Here is a 17,613-nt window from a genome sequence, read left to right on the forward strand (position 1 = left end):
AGGTTAAAGGTACATGAGTTGCGAGTAGGAAGAAGTTCATGGAGCTTGTTCTGTTCATTCTGTAAAAAATTCTTAAATAGTTTATCAACTAGTTTCTGGCGGCGATCTGAAAGTTTAGTCAGTCCTGATTCAGCCAAGGCCTCATTATATGAGTAAAGAGGAAACATAATGCGCGTAGCCCGCTTTTGTATTCTTCAAGTTCGTTGGAGAGGTACACAGGAAGGCCGTCATGGAAGACAGGACATGCATACTCTATAATCGGACGAATACAAGTGCAGAAAAACTGGAATAACTCACGGGTACCGAGACCAGAGCGTTTAAGCAGAGATAAGCAATACAAGCGCTTTTTAGCTTTCTTAACAATGGAGTTAATGTGACAACTCCATTTCAAATCATTAGAGATGTTAAGGCCTAGTATTTTGGCACTAGTAGCTAGGTCAATGGGCTTGCCATTAACAACAACTGGATCGAAAGAAGTAGGGTTGTTAGTGTTAAAGTTAATGAGCAGCTCTTTGCATTTCGTCTCGTTTAATTGAAACTTATCCTCGGTCGCACGGCTTGCTAGGATGTCAACAGCAGCTTGAATGTGACTGTCTTGGTTCTTGCTTATCGTCTTCGAAATAGTGGTATCGTCAACATACTTCCAGAGATCGATGCCAGGAACATCCAGCTTGTTGATCAGGATGATTAACAGCCACGGCCCCAGTTTTGTACCTTGAGGAACCCCCGATGGTATCGCGCCCCATTCTGAGAAGCAGTCGTGGCCGAGTTTAACACGCTGTTTGCGCAAGGTGAGAAAGTCGATAATCCATGAGATGACAGCATTGGGGATGTTATATGTACCCAGCTTCTTGACCAAAATCTGGTGGTCGATTAGGTCAAAGGCTTTTTTCAAATCGAAGAGAATCACCCTGACAGACGCCCCGTCAGTGGCACTGTACCAGGCACGAGTCATACTAATTAAGGCTTCGGTGGTGCTTGAACCGGGAACAGTGCCAAACTGCCGAGGGTCGACCTTAGCGAGTACAGCTGGTTTAACATAACGATCAACCACAAAGTCCTCAGCCAACTTGGAAAGGACACGTGTAAGTGGAATTGGTCTCAGATGTTTGTTAACGTCATAAACAGGGGTCTGCTTAGGAATAGGGACGAAGTTGGCGAGCTTACAGGACTAGGGGAGACAAGCCTCCAAGTATGAGCTATTAAGAATATCAGTAACCACAGGAGCCAAAAGGTCCGCGTTCTCTTTCAAAAGCCAGGCGGGCACGCCGTCAGGCCCCGAAGCTTTGGCAGGATTAAGAGCGATGAGCTTCTTCAAGACACTGAACTCAGTAACCGTTGGCGTGTCGGTGTATTGCACAGCAAACGAGACTCCAGAATCCAATGGAGTAAAAGAGTTCATTGGAGCAAGAAAGGTACATTGTTAATGACGTTAGCAAGGGCCGTACGACTAGAGTCAGGCCCTGTATCAATATGCTTCAGGACAAAGGTGGGATCTGTGCGCGTAGCTGATTGCATCTTGCCAAGTGATTTAACTTCTTTCCACAACCTACGCGGTTCGTAGTCCCTTAGATGTTCGACTTTGGACTCATAGTATTTAGCGCGACAAGACTTCCGCAAGCGATTAACACGGTTCCGAAGGAGGCGGAAGCAATCTTTATCGCCACGAGCAAGGGCTATTTGACGCTCGTGAATTAAAGATTTCAATTGTTCGCTAGTCCATGGTGGCTCGTTGGCAATGATCGTCTTGAATTTAAGGGGGAGAACAGAATCCAAGCCCGTCTTGATTATGGTTTCAAGCGCGAGTGTTTTCTCTTCGCTTGACTCTTTGCATCTTACCAGACGATCAAGGTCGACTTCATCGAGGTAAGTCCGCATGGCCAGACGACTTGTTGTCCGCAAGTCTCTGGATTTCAGCAGGATTTTGTTCCTCGGACCATCCCGTCTAGCCAGAGGCTGTACTTCCACAGTATCGTGGTCAGAGAGCAAAGGAGGCAACTTTTTTGGGCACATGGTAAAATGCGCCGCGATTGGTGAAGACTAGATCTAATTTACTTTGCCCACGAGTTGGAAAGGGGAGAATTTGGCGGAGATCGAAGGCGTTCCTTAGACGAGAGCAATTTAACTTGTTAAATTAGGCCGCCACGCTTTTCCAGCCGGAACCATTGCAGAAGATTAAACAAATGCAATATTTCCAATCAGTGTAATAGTTCAATTGTAAAAAGCTCCGGACTATCACAAATTAATGCTCTACTTTACATATTTATTAACCACACATTGGGGGCTATCAAAGCAGCTACCATTAAGACCAGCCGTCTACAGTTAAACTTGAGAGATCGTCAGTTACTCGACACCTTTTCCCGTTTATTATATATACCTTGAATATATACCTTTGAATATAAGCAATATTTTACGTATAGTTCCAGGCAAGAGACGATGATTTATTGTTTCGTAACATTTTTGAAGATGCCGCATTAGTTTCCAGGTCACACAGATCTGTAAACTATGAAAATTATTTTATATGAGCCCAGCAGTCCGATTTCTTGAAAATTTTTAATGATTTGTTTTTGTTAAATGCTTCGAACATTAAAATTTCATCACCTTGTTTTTGCGCGAACTGGATTAAATCTTGAAAATACTTCATTTTTATTGAAAGAAAAAAATACAATTTTAGCAGTCTTAGAGATACCTGAAAGATGCGTTGCTCTTAAAAATTACTGGCGCTTGGCGATTTCTACTCTTGATGAAGTTGATGGACACGACATGGTCCAAAGTTTCTTTGTAAACAATAGTAGACACGTTCGAGACGATAAAACAACAAGCAGTGATGGCGTGATAGGTTGGCAGTTTAGTTATTGACAGGTAATGATTAAAGGAGACCCGCCCACCCTAATAAAAAAATACAATCGTAAGCTTCTTCCGAGGGCAACAAAGTTACAACACATAGAAAATAAGGAAAGCTACAATATAAGAAATTATCAAACAGGAGAGATGGGAGGGAACTGAAAAATGGAGCGAGCTGCTGATGCGCTGGAGGCGAGAAGCGAGATTGATTGAGTTGCAAGGCTGCAGGCTAGAACATATTAAGCAATGAACGGTTATTAGACTGTCTATTATACCTAGATAATTTGATAATACCAACTAAGTTGAAATTGTAAATTGGCCACCGTAAAGAGTTAAAAAGCTGACGTTTCGAGCGTTAGCCCTTCGTCGCTCTGACGAAGGGCTAACGCTCGAAACGTCAGCCTTTTAACTCTTTACGGTGGCCAATTTACAATTTCAACTTAGCTAATATTACCAAATTACCTTGTTACCCCCACCAACGCAGCATCACAGTTGCTTTAGAAACTTACCCCCTTTATACCTAGATCATCGAGTCGTTTTATCTCGCACAAATTGCTTAGAATAGAACCTCCTTAAAAGAGGGAATAATGCGGTTTCACTTTGGGTTTGCTCGACTTATCGTATTTACATCCACTTTTCCACTTAGAACCCACAGTGCTTGAGGTCTGTCGGTAATAAGTCACACTTCTGGTTTATTTACCTTGAAGCAACCTTCGGCATCAGTTTGTATATTGTAGGCTGTAAGCTACATGCAGTTCTACTATATGCATCCCCGTGAAGAGTGCCATGGGTAGTTATTTTTTGTTATGTCAAGTGTTCCCCTGCATTTATCGAGAGAAAATTTTACTTTTTTTTTATTCATAGAGAACTGATTTTCCTTTTTAATTTTTATTTTCACTTTATTTTTACTCTTTTAATTAATTATTTTCCTTTTAATTAATTATTTATTCAAACTGATTAGTTTTAATTTTTAATTAATTAATTATTTATTTTTTTTATTATTTTTTATTATTTTTCGGTCATTCCGGGAATTCCGGGTATTCCGGGTATTCCGAGTATTCCGCATTCCTTCCTTTCCAAACTACCGCTAAAAACTGATATGCAAGTCGTGTTGTGTAAATGGACGCCACGGGACAAATTTTTCAAATATTAGAATTTTCCGACATACTTTTTGGAATGACAACGAATAAACGCAAAATCGGCAGGGGAAAAAAATAGGAGAAACTTACCAAATTGCCTCTGCTTTACGGTAAGGCTAAGTGAAGACTCTCCAACATAACGACTACACTTTCACATTCGATGACGTCATGCCCCCCCCAGCAGATCGCTGTTCCCTTTGCGGTTTGTATTTTTGGTGGTTTCGGCGAGAGCCTTCACGTCATGCCACAAGCAAGCTCGACGACTGGCCACAACATCGGAATATTTGATGTAATGCTCAGTAATTTCATGTTCAGCTAGAGTGTCTGATGTTCTGCAAAGCTATCCGACGAAATGCTGCATCATTTGTGCGTACGCTGTACCATTCGACATTACGCTGAGCCATTTCACGCAACGGCACACTGTTTGTGTGTACGCTGTACCATTTTACATTACGTTGAGCCATTTAACGCAACGCTACACCGTTTGTGTGTACGCTGTGCTACTCGATATAACCTGAGTATCAGGCTCTCGGGGGAAAAATCAGGAGAGAGGGAAAGGAGGAGAGCCTTTCCCTTTCTCCCTTCCCCCCTCCCCTCCCCCCTAACCCCCAACCCCCATAGAAAGGCCTGATACTCAGGTTATACTCGATATTACCCTGAGTCATTTGACGCAACGCTACACCGTTTGTGTACTGTATTGAAAATGAGTGCTAGGCTATTCGCAATTTAGCTGGTCCATTTCACAATTTCGTGTTCCAACTTGACATGGGCAACTAGACCGTTTATCATTTGGCTAAACTATTTATGTTTAGGGTGTTCTGTTTCATGAAGGAAACCTAGACTGTCTATGACTTGGCCCTGCCATTCTATGGAACGCCAGGACTGTCTTATGTCAATTTTCTTTATTATAAGCTATGCTTTTGTCGTTATGTGCAGTACACCATTCCTTTATGAGCTATGCTATCCTGCAGCTGATCCTTAAACCATCTTTGTATTTACTGATCTATTTGACATCTTTGTATTTTTGGTGATGACGGCCGCCCATACGTCTGTCTATACCGGCGGTTTAGACTGTCTGCGACGCAGGCTACAAGGGGAGAGAACCTGTGATCGCAGGCGTTCTTTTCCTTGGGGAAAGGAATGTCTGAGAGACCTGAAAATTTTGACTGATAATGTACCCTGGCCTTATCCACGGTTGACGGTAGAATCTCTTGCCTCGTGGCTTCATAACTGTCAACTCCCTCCGAGACCCTTCTGCACGGATTTCAGGAGGAGCGGACACCTTTATTGTCTCCCATCATAACCCACCATCAAGCGTTCTTTTTTTTCGGTGGAGCACGACAGTGTAGCAGCACAAGTTTCCACCATCAAAAACTATCGCTAAAAGTTATTTACGCAAGCACTGGTACCATTCCATTCGATACGGTAAATATTGTTTTAAAGCTGCGAAGTGGCGCGGTAAATATCCACCGTCAGCCACCTACACTGCAGTGGATAGATGTTTTAGTATCTACTAAAACAGTGAGATTATGTGGCAGTATACAAATGATTTTGGTTCATTTATTCCAGAAACGATTTCAATATTTTCGGGCAGTGACAAATCTCGCGCGAGTTGCTCGGAGGTCACTATATATTAAATAATTCTTCCACTCTCGCTTGTTGGATATGAGATGATAGATAGCCAAAGAGGCGCGTAGCGCCGAGTTGGCTATAATCATCTCATATCCAACAAACGCGAGTGGAATAATTGTTTTATTAAAAACTTTGAATTAAATTATTAAATTTTACTAAATTCTTAGCTCCCTTTTAACTTTAAGCTGACGCTACGCTTACAATATTTGTAGATTATGGTATATTGTCTGATATACCATAATGGCTAAGCCAATAAAAAGTCTTGAATTGCATTATCCAATGATCTAGTTTTTAATAAATCTTATTAGACATTTTGTTGTGTAGTATCGCTGAGTATTTTTACGAGTTGTGCCGTATTTTGACGAGCCCGTATTTTTATGAGTTGTGCCGTATTTTGACGAGCCCGTAGAGCTCGTCAAAATACAAACAACGAGTAAAAATACTCAGCGATACTACGTAACAAAACGTCCAATAAGAGATTTATCATCTAACACGCCAAATTGTTATTTCAGTGCAGGCGAATTTCTTGAGTACAAATATCGTGTGATATTTGTGCTCGTCTCGCGCGTTATTTGTACTCTACGAAGCACAGTTGGATAATAACATAGGATATTCGGAGTTGGAGTAGCCAATCAGAGCGCGCCTTCACTGCTATCCACTGTTTTAGATTATTCTAAATCTCGATATATATGGAGGCTCCTGTGTGACAAAAGGCCCGCTCTTGTTCTGAGAAGATGGGATTAGGTACCGTGAATAGAAAAAAATGGAAAAAGATTGGTATCGGATGAGTTTTTTTGTAACCATGGCTGGTTCGAAAAGTGATCCTTGATTACCTCTTTGCTCTGAGGAAGGGCTAATGCTCGAAACGCCATACGAAGGAATCGAGATGGTTGAAATTGTGCGTCAGTACCTATGAACATGCTGACAAAAGGCTAAGGTGCTACATGTTATTAAGCACACAGTTACTTACAGGTCTTTACACAAAATAAGTGGTGGATACCTCAACGCACCAATCTTTCTGCATCATGCTTTATTGTGATACCCTTTCTTTTACATTGAGCTGACCTTCCGATGGGCCAAAGATAAGAGTATCACGTAAACTACAAATCGGAAGCCTTTTATAACCTTGATACCGCATTTGTATCACGAAAGCTGACAACGTCATGAACTGCCTCTACCTTTTTCAGTAATTAATCTGACAATAGCGCTTTATACTAATGACGTCATGAAATTTTAGACCCCCGCGTGACTCAGACAAACTCCACTTCTTAGAGAGCTACAAGGGAAATGGCAAGTAGTTCGCTTCATTCCCTTACTGGTCTGACCGAAGAGGACGGCGTTCCTGGCTCCATATTTGAAAGAGAACCGGAAGAATACACTGTAGACCAGCTAAAACGATGGTTAAAATGTAGGGGCTTAAAATTCAGCGGTAAACGAGAAGATCTTGTGCATCGAGTGAGAGACTGTGTGAGCTGCGGGAATTATCACACCCTTGATCCGGCAATCGATCATGGAAAATGGTTTGCTGCCAAAGTCCTTCAAGAAAATTCTGATGTATAGAATGTAAAAAGGGGGTTGACAGGCCTACACGACTCCCCAGCGCGTGATTAGAATAGCCTATTCAAAGTTTGGCCCTCACGAGTATGTCTTTGAGCGATCGCCCTCTTTTGTAAGATACGAGCGGCGGATTTTTGTATATTTCGCTCAATACTAGTTGTATTTCTATTAAATGCCAGTTTAAGTAGTTTATGTTTATGTAGTTGTCATTGAATAATTTCTGTTTCTTTGACGCTGGATTTTCTCTTTCTTTCGGTGCTTTTCTCTTAGGAGCATGTGCTCGACTTACTTGAGCTGGTCTTAGATTTGCCTTCAGTGGGTCGGGAAATTCGGCTGTTGGAGCTTTTTCGCCTGGCCAGTGAAGAGCACAAATATAAGCGTTTCTTGTTATGTTTTCTCCGTGAAAAATTCACGCGAACAAGCCACTAGCCAACGCTTGCACTTTGCCATGTCTCGCGAAGGTTTTGGGAAAGGAATGCATACTTTCTTCCCCGATTCCTCTAACTCTTTGAGTGATTTTGGCCACTTATCTGCATATCTTGAGTCTATCTTACACTCACCCCAACAACAGTATTTGGTACCAACCATGCCGCTTCCTTTTAGAACGCTAAGTCATTTTTTGACGAAATTTTCCGTCGTTTTGTTTCAATTTTACAGCTCTAGCTCATACATTTCCTTTAAGCTGGTCGCAGTGTTTGTCTGAGTCTGTGCGGGGGGGCTCATAGGTTATCATGTAACAAAATCTATTTTTAGTAATGGTATAAGGCGCTAATTTTAGCTCCGTTATATGAAGAAGGGTCATAAACGAAACGCAGCTGCCACCTAAAATTCAAACTAAAAGGGAAGCCGGTGTTAGGAAGAAAATTTGCCCTTAGCACTCAAATATACATCTCCATTAGAAAGTTCGATGATAATGTTGATCATCTACGATATTGGCACCAATCTAGATGACTTTACGTAATGTTACATTAACTCGATGCGCACAAGTATAAAGCACCAATGTAGTCAGGAAGTAACACTCATAGGAGAATCTGTGGTTGTGGAAATCTATGGAAAGCTTTTCTCTGAACCTTACAAGAATTATCCGAGGAAGAATCTACGACATATACAGCAATTCCGATTTTCACGCAGCCGAAGCTTCAAACACGTTTCTTTATAGAAGTAAACTTTCGGCTTCCAGGCTTTGAAAGCTGATGTAAAAATGCGTGAGATGGAAAGTATCTGCTAACTAGAGAAAGAAAAGAAAAGAAATGAAAAGATGAAGATAGCAACAAAGTTTAAACGAGCATAGGGTCGGGAAATTATGACCGTCATCATTGTTGTTTGCTTTGGATGATAACTCGTAAGTTTCCTTCGTCAATTACATTTGCATTATTCCTATGAGTAGGGTAGATTTACATGTTTGATTGTTTTTCACACTCTGCAAGTGTTCCTTTCTCGTCTTAGTAAAACACCATTTACAATCAACAATACTGTTTCCAAGGACAGCTGGAGCGGTGTGCTAAATGTACCATACTACTCTTAAGATGTTGCGTGCAAACTACTGGCTGAAGGAACTATCAGGCTTAGGAATATTTGGTGACGAGTTCTGAGAAAAATTTTTTACTGAGACGTAGGAAGGGAGGACAGGTGAAGAGCCATTACTAAAGAAATAAAACCCTACTACAGCAGCTGTGAGCAAACAACGGGCGTTCGCTTCGACACAATACGTAAATCGTGATCGACAACAGCCGAATTCCCATTGGCTAAGGGCGAAGAACACGTTCTCTTGAGGAGAACAGATATACTAAGATCAGATTTAATTACTTACATGTAAAAGCGTCATTCCGTTCAAAACACAATTTTTTTTTATCATGTACTGCGTTTGCATCTGTGTTCTGTTGATGAACATCTTCTATATGATGTCCAGTGCAGTCGGATTACAAGGTAAATTCTGGCTCCTAAAATGATGGCAAAAATATTCACTGAAAATAGAAAACTTGGGGAAACCTGGGGAAGTTTACGTTCACAAAATAAAAGTCAGTGTTAAATGGGCCGGCATAGTAGTTAGGATCCCGACAACACCTTACTAAAAAAAATAATCCAGATGTTACAACAACAACGTTATTTTATATTTGTAGTTTTAGTGATTATTACAAGAAATAAAAGGAGCACTGGCTGCCTTAGAAAATAATAATGGGAGACTAAAAAATGTTCGGCAGCTATACCTAAAAACACAACAACATTTATCTTCAGGGTTAGGTATGAAATACAAAATGCTCGGGTACACACACAAACGCACGCACAGAGAGACTCCTGCTCCCTAATAAACTCGCACGGACACTTTACAGCCAAAGGATATGAAAAATTAAAATTAAAAAAAAAAACTCGGGAACACAATCAATGATTATCAATAAAACTATATTTTCTGCATGAATTTGAATTGCTTTAGAAGTAAAAGCTTGACGTTATCGATGATAATGTTTGAAATTCTAATACCCCTAAACTTTAGACTGAAAATGCAGTAGATGATTCTAAACTTTGGGCGAGCGTAATGATTTTTACTGAACAGTTTAAAGGTTTAATAAAGAATATTCTCAGCAAAAATGAAAAAAACGGATCACAAGTGGGGGTACATGTTGTTCGTGACAGTTGTTTTTCAACAATGTTGGATAAAAGGTTAAAATATTAGATTGCTCAGCAGACAACATTAATCTCTTGGAAAAGAGAGCTGTTTTGTAAAACTAAAAAAATGTGATTTTTCTTAAAGTTCCCTTTTATTATGTACATGGAGGTAGGAAGGTTGTTTGATTGGTTCTACCCTGAGTAAATTATGTGCATGCATGGTTGATTCTAAGCGACGACTTCCTACCTGACAACAACCAATTGCAATACTGGAGGGAAAGCCTTCTTTTTTTCATCCTCTGAGCCAAATATCCAGAGTGACTACTCTTTCAGCCGAGTTTGGTGTCATTATGACTCCAAGATATCTGTAATAAAAGTTTCTACAATAGGTTGTTTATCAATTATTAATAGTGTTACCTTTTCAGTGTCAATTTATTTTGAACTGAATGGAAGATAGCAAAATTGGACTTATCAGTATTCGATGAGAGTTTGTTTGCACCTGTCCAAGTTCAATCTTTGTCAGTTTGTCAAAATTACTTTCGTGTGAATTAACGTACTTGTGTTGACTTCCAAACTTATTCTTCATTAAACCGCTGGTTGAAATTCGAATAGTAGACGCTGGTTATCACGAAGTCTGCCCTTTGAAGTCCTTTGAATGGATTGAAATCTATATTCTATATTCTGAGGCTCTTAGCAAACGTATGAATCGCGTTGGATTTGTTCACAGAGGTGTAATGGTGGTTATGTTTTTGAAACAAAAAAGAGAATTTGATTGCCACCATTTTGTATTTATTTTCATCGAACAAACTGCGGTGTTTTACAAAGATTTCTAACCTAAGAAAAGCTTTAATTGCAGTCGTGTAAAATTACGATGATATTCTCCGTGTGTTTTATATCGCCAGTCAGCTGCTGACAAGTCACCTGCCTTTCGCATCACTCTGTCAGTTTGACCAAACAATAGCAAAATGTTTACCATAGTCAATCTCAGGTCGTATGTCGAAGGCTTATGTTGTCTACAAAGTAAACGAAATAATACAGAGGAGAAATTCCACATCTACACGTGCTTGTTACTTTGAAATGTCTATATCATCATCAGCAGCAGATTATTATTGTCATCATTATAATTATTATTATTATCAAAATTATTTTCATTGTTACAACTAACCTCCTCACGAAGGAGACGACGGAATTCCTGTGGAATTGAACTTTTGCTCTCTTCGAGTTCTCTTGAGCCGTCAAATCAATATATATACATCTTATTAAACGTTTTGTTGTGTAGTATCGCGGAGTATTTTTACAAGTTGTGCCGTATTTTGATCAGCCCGAGTAAAAATACGTGGGGATGCTACACAACAAAACTTTTGATAACAGATTTATTATCCAACACGCCAAATTATTATTTCAGTGCGGGTGAATTTCGCGGATAATTATTTACGGGGAGTCAGGAAAAAAGTATGCAGAGTGGAACCAGGAATTGGCGCGTTGTTGTGTTGCTGTTTCTATTTTGTTCAATAAATGATGCAATTTCACTGCTTTTCTTCGTTAGATTTATGAAATAAACTTAGATCAATATTTCCCAGCCATTCCTGCTCTTCGTCGTCAGAAAAATAATTTAAATTGTCCGCCATTTTTTTCGTGACTTCAATCCAACTTGTCGCTTGCGCGATGCGAGAGAACCTGTCTAACCGGTTCTCTGGAGTACAAATACCGCGAGATGTTTGTACTCGTTTTGGATGTTATTTGTACTCTACGAGGCACAGTTAGATAATAATATAATGTATGGGTAAGGTCCTAATTTTATTATTACTCACTTGATCAGCGCGTTGATCGCAGAACACCTCCAAGATAAGCCATCCAAGATGTTAGCTAAAAGGAAGCAAACTTAATCATGTTTCCATTAAATTGCAGTGATATATTTACCCATATATGAACAACGCGTTTTGAGTGCTTGTCGTCTTTGATTTTACCCTGCGAGTACTGAAAATGTTCTCATTTGTAAATAATGTTTTAAGGACTGGAATTTCGACCATTCGGCGACTCTTATGAGCTCCTCGACCAAATGTGTCAAATAAAGAGTAAACAATAATCAGAAAAGGACCGCTTACAAAAGCGCAAAAGAGATTTCCGAAAAAGTGGTCTCTCTTCTCTGTCATAATCTATTTCTGCAGCCCAAGACACAAGGCTGTAAGACTTGATAGACTGCTGCTTAAAAAAAAGTGATGTAGTTAAGTTCATACACAAATGATATATTGATGCTTTCTTTTCACTGATTACCTCGCATATACACTGAATCGAGATATTTGATAATCATATCCTTTTGTGTTTCCATGTAAATACGAGGCCTGTAAGTCCAGAACAATGGTAATTCAAATTGGACGCCATATTTCCCGATTTGGTGTAGACCTTTATTCAAAGAATCCAAAAGGTTAAGCTTCCTTACCCGGGCACAGGTGGAATCTTTGGTTTCGCCCTCTTACAAATCTAAATCTAGCTTGTGTTGTTTCAGACTATGTTGCCAGATTCAAAATTTGGTGAAAATGTTTCTCCTGTCGTACAAACGGTTGTATATTTAAAGTTTTAAGAGTCGAGCGATAAACCTCATTGTTTATTGACTTGAACAATAATAACTCCTATTTTTTTAATGATAAATTTCACACTTGGAAAAGAAATTTATAAAATTAAGGAGTCTGAACTCCCGTTCTAAGCACAGCGTTAGCTTCATTGCTCAAACGAGACAAAGAAAGTCTGATCGCGTAGCCCCCACTTAGCCATGTCAGTGATTGGGGGACGCTTCTAAGGGGTATGAAGAATGGAGAAGGGAAGCCTCAAGATAATTGATGGGAATCTCAAATGCTCTTACGCCTTCCACTGATAATTCTTAAGGACCTTAAGATTTTACCGTTAGACGAAGTATTTAATCATGTGTTAAATACTTTTTGTTCCGTTAAGACTTCTCTGAAGCAGACCAGTGTCGTAATTTGGAGTTCAGGCCTGATAGAGCATTCGACGGCAGACGCTTTTTAAACCACGTGATTCGCGTTGCTGAAGTCACGATGAAGCAGTTTTGTAAAATGATGTGTTTTATGGAGCCAGACTGTGTCAGCGTTAATCTCGATAAACAACCAGATGTCAGTGGAAACTATAAATGTGAATTGAATAATGCTACTCACGAAGGACACGAACACGAGTTGAGGTCAAACACAAATTCCTCTTACCATGCTGTAGAGGTGAGTATTCATTTACTTGCAGTAAATGGTTTTAACCCGGGGGTAACATGTGAAGGTGTAGTCTGATCGTCCGGGTGAGTGTAGTCCTGAGAAGGACTGTTGTCGGTGGCAGTGACTGACGTTTCGACAACCTGTGCGGAAGTCATCATCAGAGTCAAGTGAGTGATTGTTGTCAGTAGTGACAACAATCACTCACTTGACTCTGATGATGACTTCCGCACAGGTTGTCGAAACGTCAGTCACTGCCACCGACAACAGTCCTTCTCAGGACTACACTCACCCGGACGATCAGACTACACCTACACATTCATTTACTTCTTACTTACGTTTAGAATCTTGTACACTGCAACACTGTTGCAGTTGTATCTATTGCTTTGTTTCAATTCTTTCAAATGTCGCGAAATTTTGCTTTCATCCTGGAAAGGAAATCACCTTTTCATCTTTTATCCCTGCGAGTCCCTTTCCTTGATATTTTTAGTGATACAAACTATTGAGAGCTTTATCAAAACATGAGTTTTCTTCTCAACATAGATTGCGAAGGTAATGTAAATAAAGCTAGAAATATGAACAAGACACTTTCAGTCAAGCTTACTGATATTGTTGTATTTCTGCGTCAGAGCACTTGTGTGAAAAACCCTTGCAAAAACAACGCTGTGTGTCAGAGCGGTTTTAACGAAGAAGGTTTTCGCTGTTTATGTCCTGCTGGATGGAAAGGACAGTATTGTGAGGTCAATTGTAACACAGGTAAGCAATAATTCTCCTTTCATTAGGTACCTTTTCAAAAGGGTTAACAGGAAAATGAAGCATTTACTAACCTTGTGTCACTTCTGCAATAGACCGCAATTACTATCGGTTTATTTTCTATCGCCTCCTGCTCGTGATTTACAGATTTATCGATTCTTCTCCCAACGTCTCGAGTGAGTTACCACGCTGGTAAACCGATAGAAAGTGCGGTCTGTTGCTGCTATGAAATAACTATGGCTTTACCGGTGCGGTAAAAAGTAAGTTTTTGACCAGTCACGGCGCTTGTTTTTGTTTCTCAGTTGTTTTATAATAGTTATCAACTTTTCTTTCTTCATCGACAGAACACTGAAACAACCGTTTTATCCCGCCATTATCAGTTGTTGATTAACTTATTTGTTCATGTTTTTTTTGTGTGTTTTTGTTTATTTTTTTTTATTTGATAATTATTGAAAAAAAACTTAACGAGCTGTGTAAGCGACCATACCAAGACTTTGTGATGTAAAATAATATAGATAGGCTACTTACTAGTCGACTCACAAGCAGATCTGTTGTTGATGATAGCGTATTTCGTTCTTTCAGACATTGATCATTGTGTTGAGGAGTTACACAACTGCAGTCTTGATGCCTTTTGCAGCAATACCAAAGGGTCGTACAACTGTACATGTAAACCTGGATTCACCGGAAACGGCCAAGACTGCGAAGGTTTAGTTTTCAGCATTACAACCCAGCTTGTTAAGCAACTATTCGGATCTTGTCTAAATTGAAGTGAATAGTGTGCAGAGCAAGCTTACTCAGTACAAGTTGATAGTTTGCTGTTGTCTTTTTCGCTTATTCAGACATCGACGAATGTGCTGAGCAGTTACATAATTGCAATCTAAATGCAATTTGCTACAATACCAAAGGATCCTACACCTGTACTTGTAAACCTGGATTCGTTGGAAATGTGGGAGAATGTGAAGGTGATCATTTTCTTGAATAAAATTATATGATAAAAAGGTTCGTAAAGGCTATCACGAAAAGAGCGGCACTTTCCAATTTAAAAATTTCAGCATAGAAATGCAAGGTAAAGGGCGTCGAGTGAACCTCGTCGAGGTTAGAAGAAGTGACTGTTACATTCAAGAATCAAATTTGGTTGTTGGAGAAACCAAAGAAACGTCCAATACAAACAAACAAACAGTTTGACACAAACAAAAGCTATGTCATGCAAATCAAAAAAGAAAAGTTGAGTTGGTAACCAACATTGGTAGGTAATGGGTGGCTGACAGTCAAGTATACTACTGCTGCTATTGGTTTTGATGTTTGTCTTTTCGTTTGTTGACTGTTTTTTTAGACATTGACGAGTGCGCTGAAGGTTCACATAACTGCAGTCTTAATTCCTTCTGTAACAATACCGAAGGGTCGTACAACTGTAAGTGTAACCCCGGATTCACTGGAAATGGCCGAGGATGCGAACGTAAATAAATCAAATTTTGTGCTTTGGGAAAAATCAACGTTAGTAAAGGTTTACTTGAGAACTGAGGTTTACATTTGAACATTTCACCAGCGAAAGTAAAGCTGTCTCAAAAATGTTCAAATCTTGACGAGTTCCCGCATACTAAATCTCCAGGCAGCGAGTAGAGGATACCAGTCATGAAAAATATCGATCGGGTACTCTTTTTCTCGCATGGGAGAGCAAATTGTGGCATTTGGTTTTATTCTGGGTTTTCAGGATCTACTGAGAGCAGACATCCAGGATTTTCCAATGTGTAGAGTTAGGCGGCTTTTAATCCCCCTCAAAAAAATTTTGATATCATGACTGTGCTTTGTTACAACCCAACTACTGTTCTGTTATGAAATACGGATCCATAAAGGTGATAGTAGTAGTTAAAAGGCACCTCAGACCGTTGCTGTGACAATTTTAGAGACAAACATTTTTTGATGAAGTTTGGAAAGTAACCGGACAATCTCTTCGGAACGAGTTATCGTTTCACGATTACCCGATGATGAGAAGGAAGATGAATTGGTAAACTTGCGTGAGACACCTTAAAGGCTGCAATTGCCAAGAACAGGCATGATCAACATTGGTTAGAAAAAATTTACTTATTTCCCCCCTTGCTTTTGCTGATTAAATGTACACAGTGGTAGTTTAAATAATAGTGCTAATACCGCTATCGTATTATATAAAGTATTATTAGAGCATTACCGTCTAAAAAGTGGTAAAGTGTTGGTAATTACCCTTTTTCCGTTGATTAATGTTAATTTTGTATTTAAAAATATATACATATATATTAAATACAGCATTAACATTAATCAACAGAAAAAGGGTACTTACTAACAGTTTAATCATTTCTAAAATCCCCTGAAGGGTGAGTAATCACGAAACAGGCTTGTAGGGACCAAAGTGTAGTCTTTGTATTTTCTAACTCACCATATATATTTTACAGTTATTCGCCGAAGGCGAGTTGAATATCGTCTAATAATCCCGAGACGAAGTCGAGGGGATTCTTCGACAATATTCACTGAACCTGAGGCGAATAGTTGTTTTAGTATAATTTCAGAGCTGAACAACCGAGAAATTTCTAAAATCATAACATTTTAGTAACATTTATTAACATTTTATTTTACATTTTATATAAACCGCGTGGAGCGGTTTATATAGCATCATATAAGGAACCGCTCGACCAATCAGATTGCTGGAAACTCTTTGCTCAGCTCTGAAATTATACTAAATATATATATCCATTTCAATTTTTCCGTATTGAAGTGCTCGATACATAAATGTAGAGCGCAATATATCTTGAGAAGAAGCGTGGTCGTTGTATTTTTCTTTCTCAACATGTATATATATATATATATATATATACACATACATAGATATATATACATATATATATAGTAAGTCGTTAGTGGAACTCTCAGGCCAACAACAAAGGTGCACCGCGCCAGGAGGATCAATAAAGATTCGCAGTCCAAACCTCAAAGCAAACACGAACGTAGAAAGTTTAAAAATTGCGAGGATAGACCACTTCTGACGTCAAAAATATAAAAAAAATTTAATAAAAAACGTTTCGGTCAGAGACCTTCTTCAGTTATTTACAACTTTTGAAATAAAAAAGAGAGCATTAAATAAGATCGAAGTGCTAATGATCACGAAATTACAGATAACGACTAATGAACTGGTGCCAATAAAAAGATAACAAAAAACCTAATTACAAAGAAAGCAATGGACAAGATACAAGAAACAAACCCTAAAAACTAAGAGATAAGAATACTAAATATGTTAAAATGAGTGGCGTAACCAATTGCAAAGAAGCAATGCGGCAAGCAAAAAAAGGGAGAGGCCCACTTTTAACTACAACTGTAAACCGTAACAAAATCCCAAAACAAGGCCTTTGGAGCCCGAAAGGGCAAATTAGTAACAAAATCCATGGAGGGGCCCTTAAATGATACTAATCATAATAAGATCCCTTGGTAGGGCGTCTGAGTCCAATCCACTCCTAAGGGGCCAACAAAATCCAAGAAAAGGGCCTTTGAACGATCAATTAGTAGCGCCTAATATAAGATGGAAAATTAATTATAGCAAATTCTATTTTTGGAATGAAATTCCTTTCTTTTATTCAAACCATGGGGTGCCAAAGAGAACAACTGAGCACTCCAAAGAATTCTCCAAAGCCTCCGCCATCCCTAGAAATAATTTACTCAGGACTCGTGGAAAAGAAACGAAGAAACTATTTCCATTTGTTATTACATTTAATCCTAACTTGCCCGACGTAGGCAACATAATCAGAAAGCATTTGTTCATTCTGCAATCTAACCTCAAATTGAAAGAACTTTTTCCTCGAAGTTCTATCATACCATCTTTTCGTCGATCGAAAAATCTCAAAGAA

General features: G+C 39.2%; 1 protein-coding gene across 1 annotated transcript in view; it reads left to right on the forward strand.

The window, feature by feature from the left end:
• Nucleotides 1-7,993: 7,993 nt before the first annotated feature.
• LOC111332553 (uncharacterized) overlaps nt 7,994-17,613 on the forward strand; it is a 17,316-nt gene continuing 7,696 nt past the window's right edge. Inside the window, exons 1-6 of the mRNA XM_088745629.1 lie at nt 7,994-9,098; nt 12,726-13,003; nt 13,621-13,747; nt 14,327-14,500; nt 14,584-14,706; nt 15,078-15,200. Coding sequence (XP_088601755.1) covers nt 9,026-9,098; nt 12,726-13,003; nt 13,621-13,747; nt 14,327-14,500; nt 14,584-14,706; nt 15,078-15,200 — 898 coding nt within the window. The 5' untranslated portion in view covers nt 7,994-9,025. The remainder of the gene's footprint in view (nt 9,099-12,725; nt 13,004-13,620; nt 13,748-14,326; nt 14,501-14,583; nt 14,707-15,077; nt 15,201-17,613) is intronic.

This window comes from Stylophora pistillata, chromosome 14 (assembly GCF_964205215.1).
Source record: "Stylophora pistillata chromosome 14, jaStyPist1.2, whole genome shotgun sequence".
Lineage (NCBI taxonomy): Eukaryota > Metazoa > Cnidaria > Anthozoa > Scleractinia > Pocilloporidae > Stylophora > Stylophora pistillata.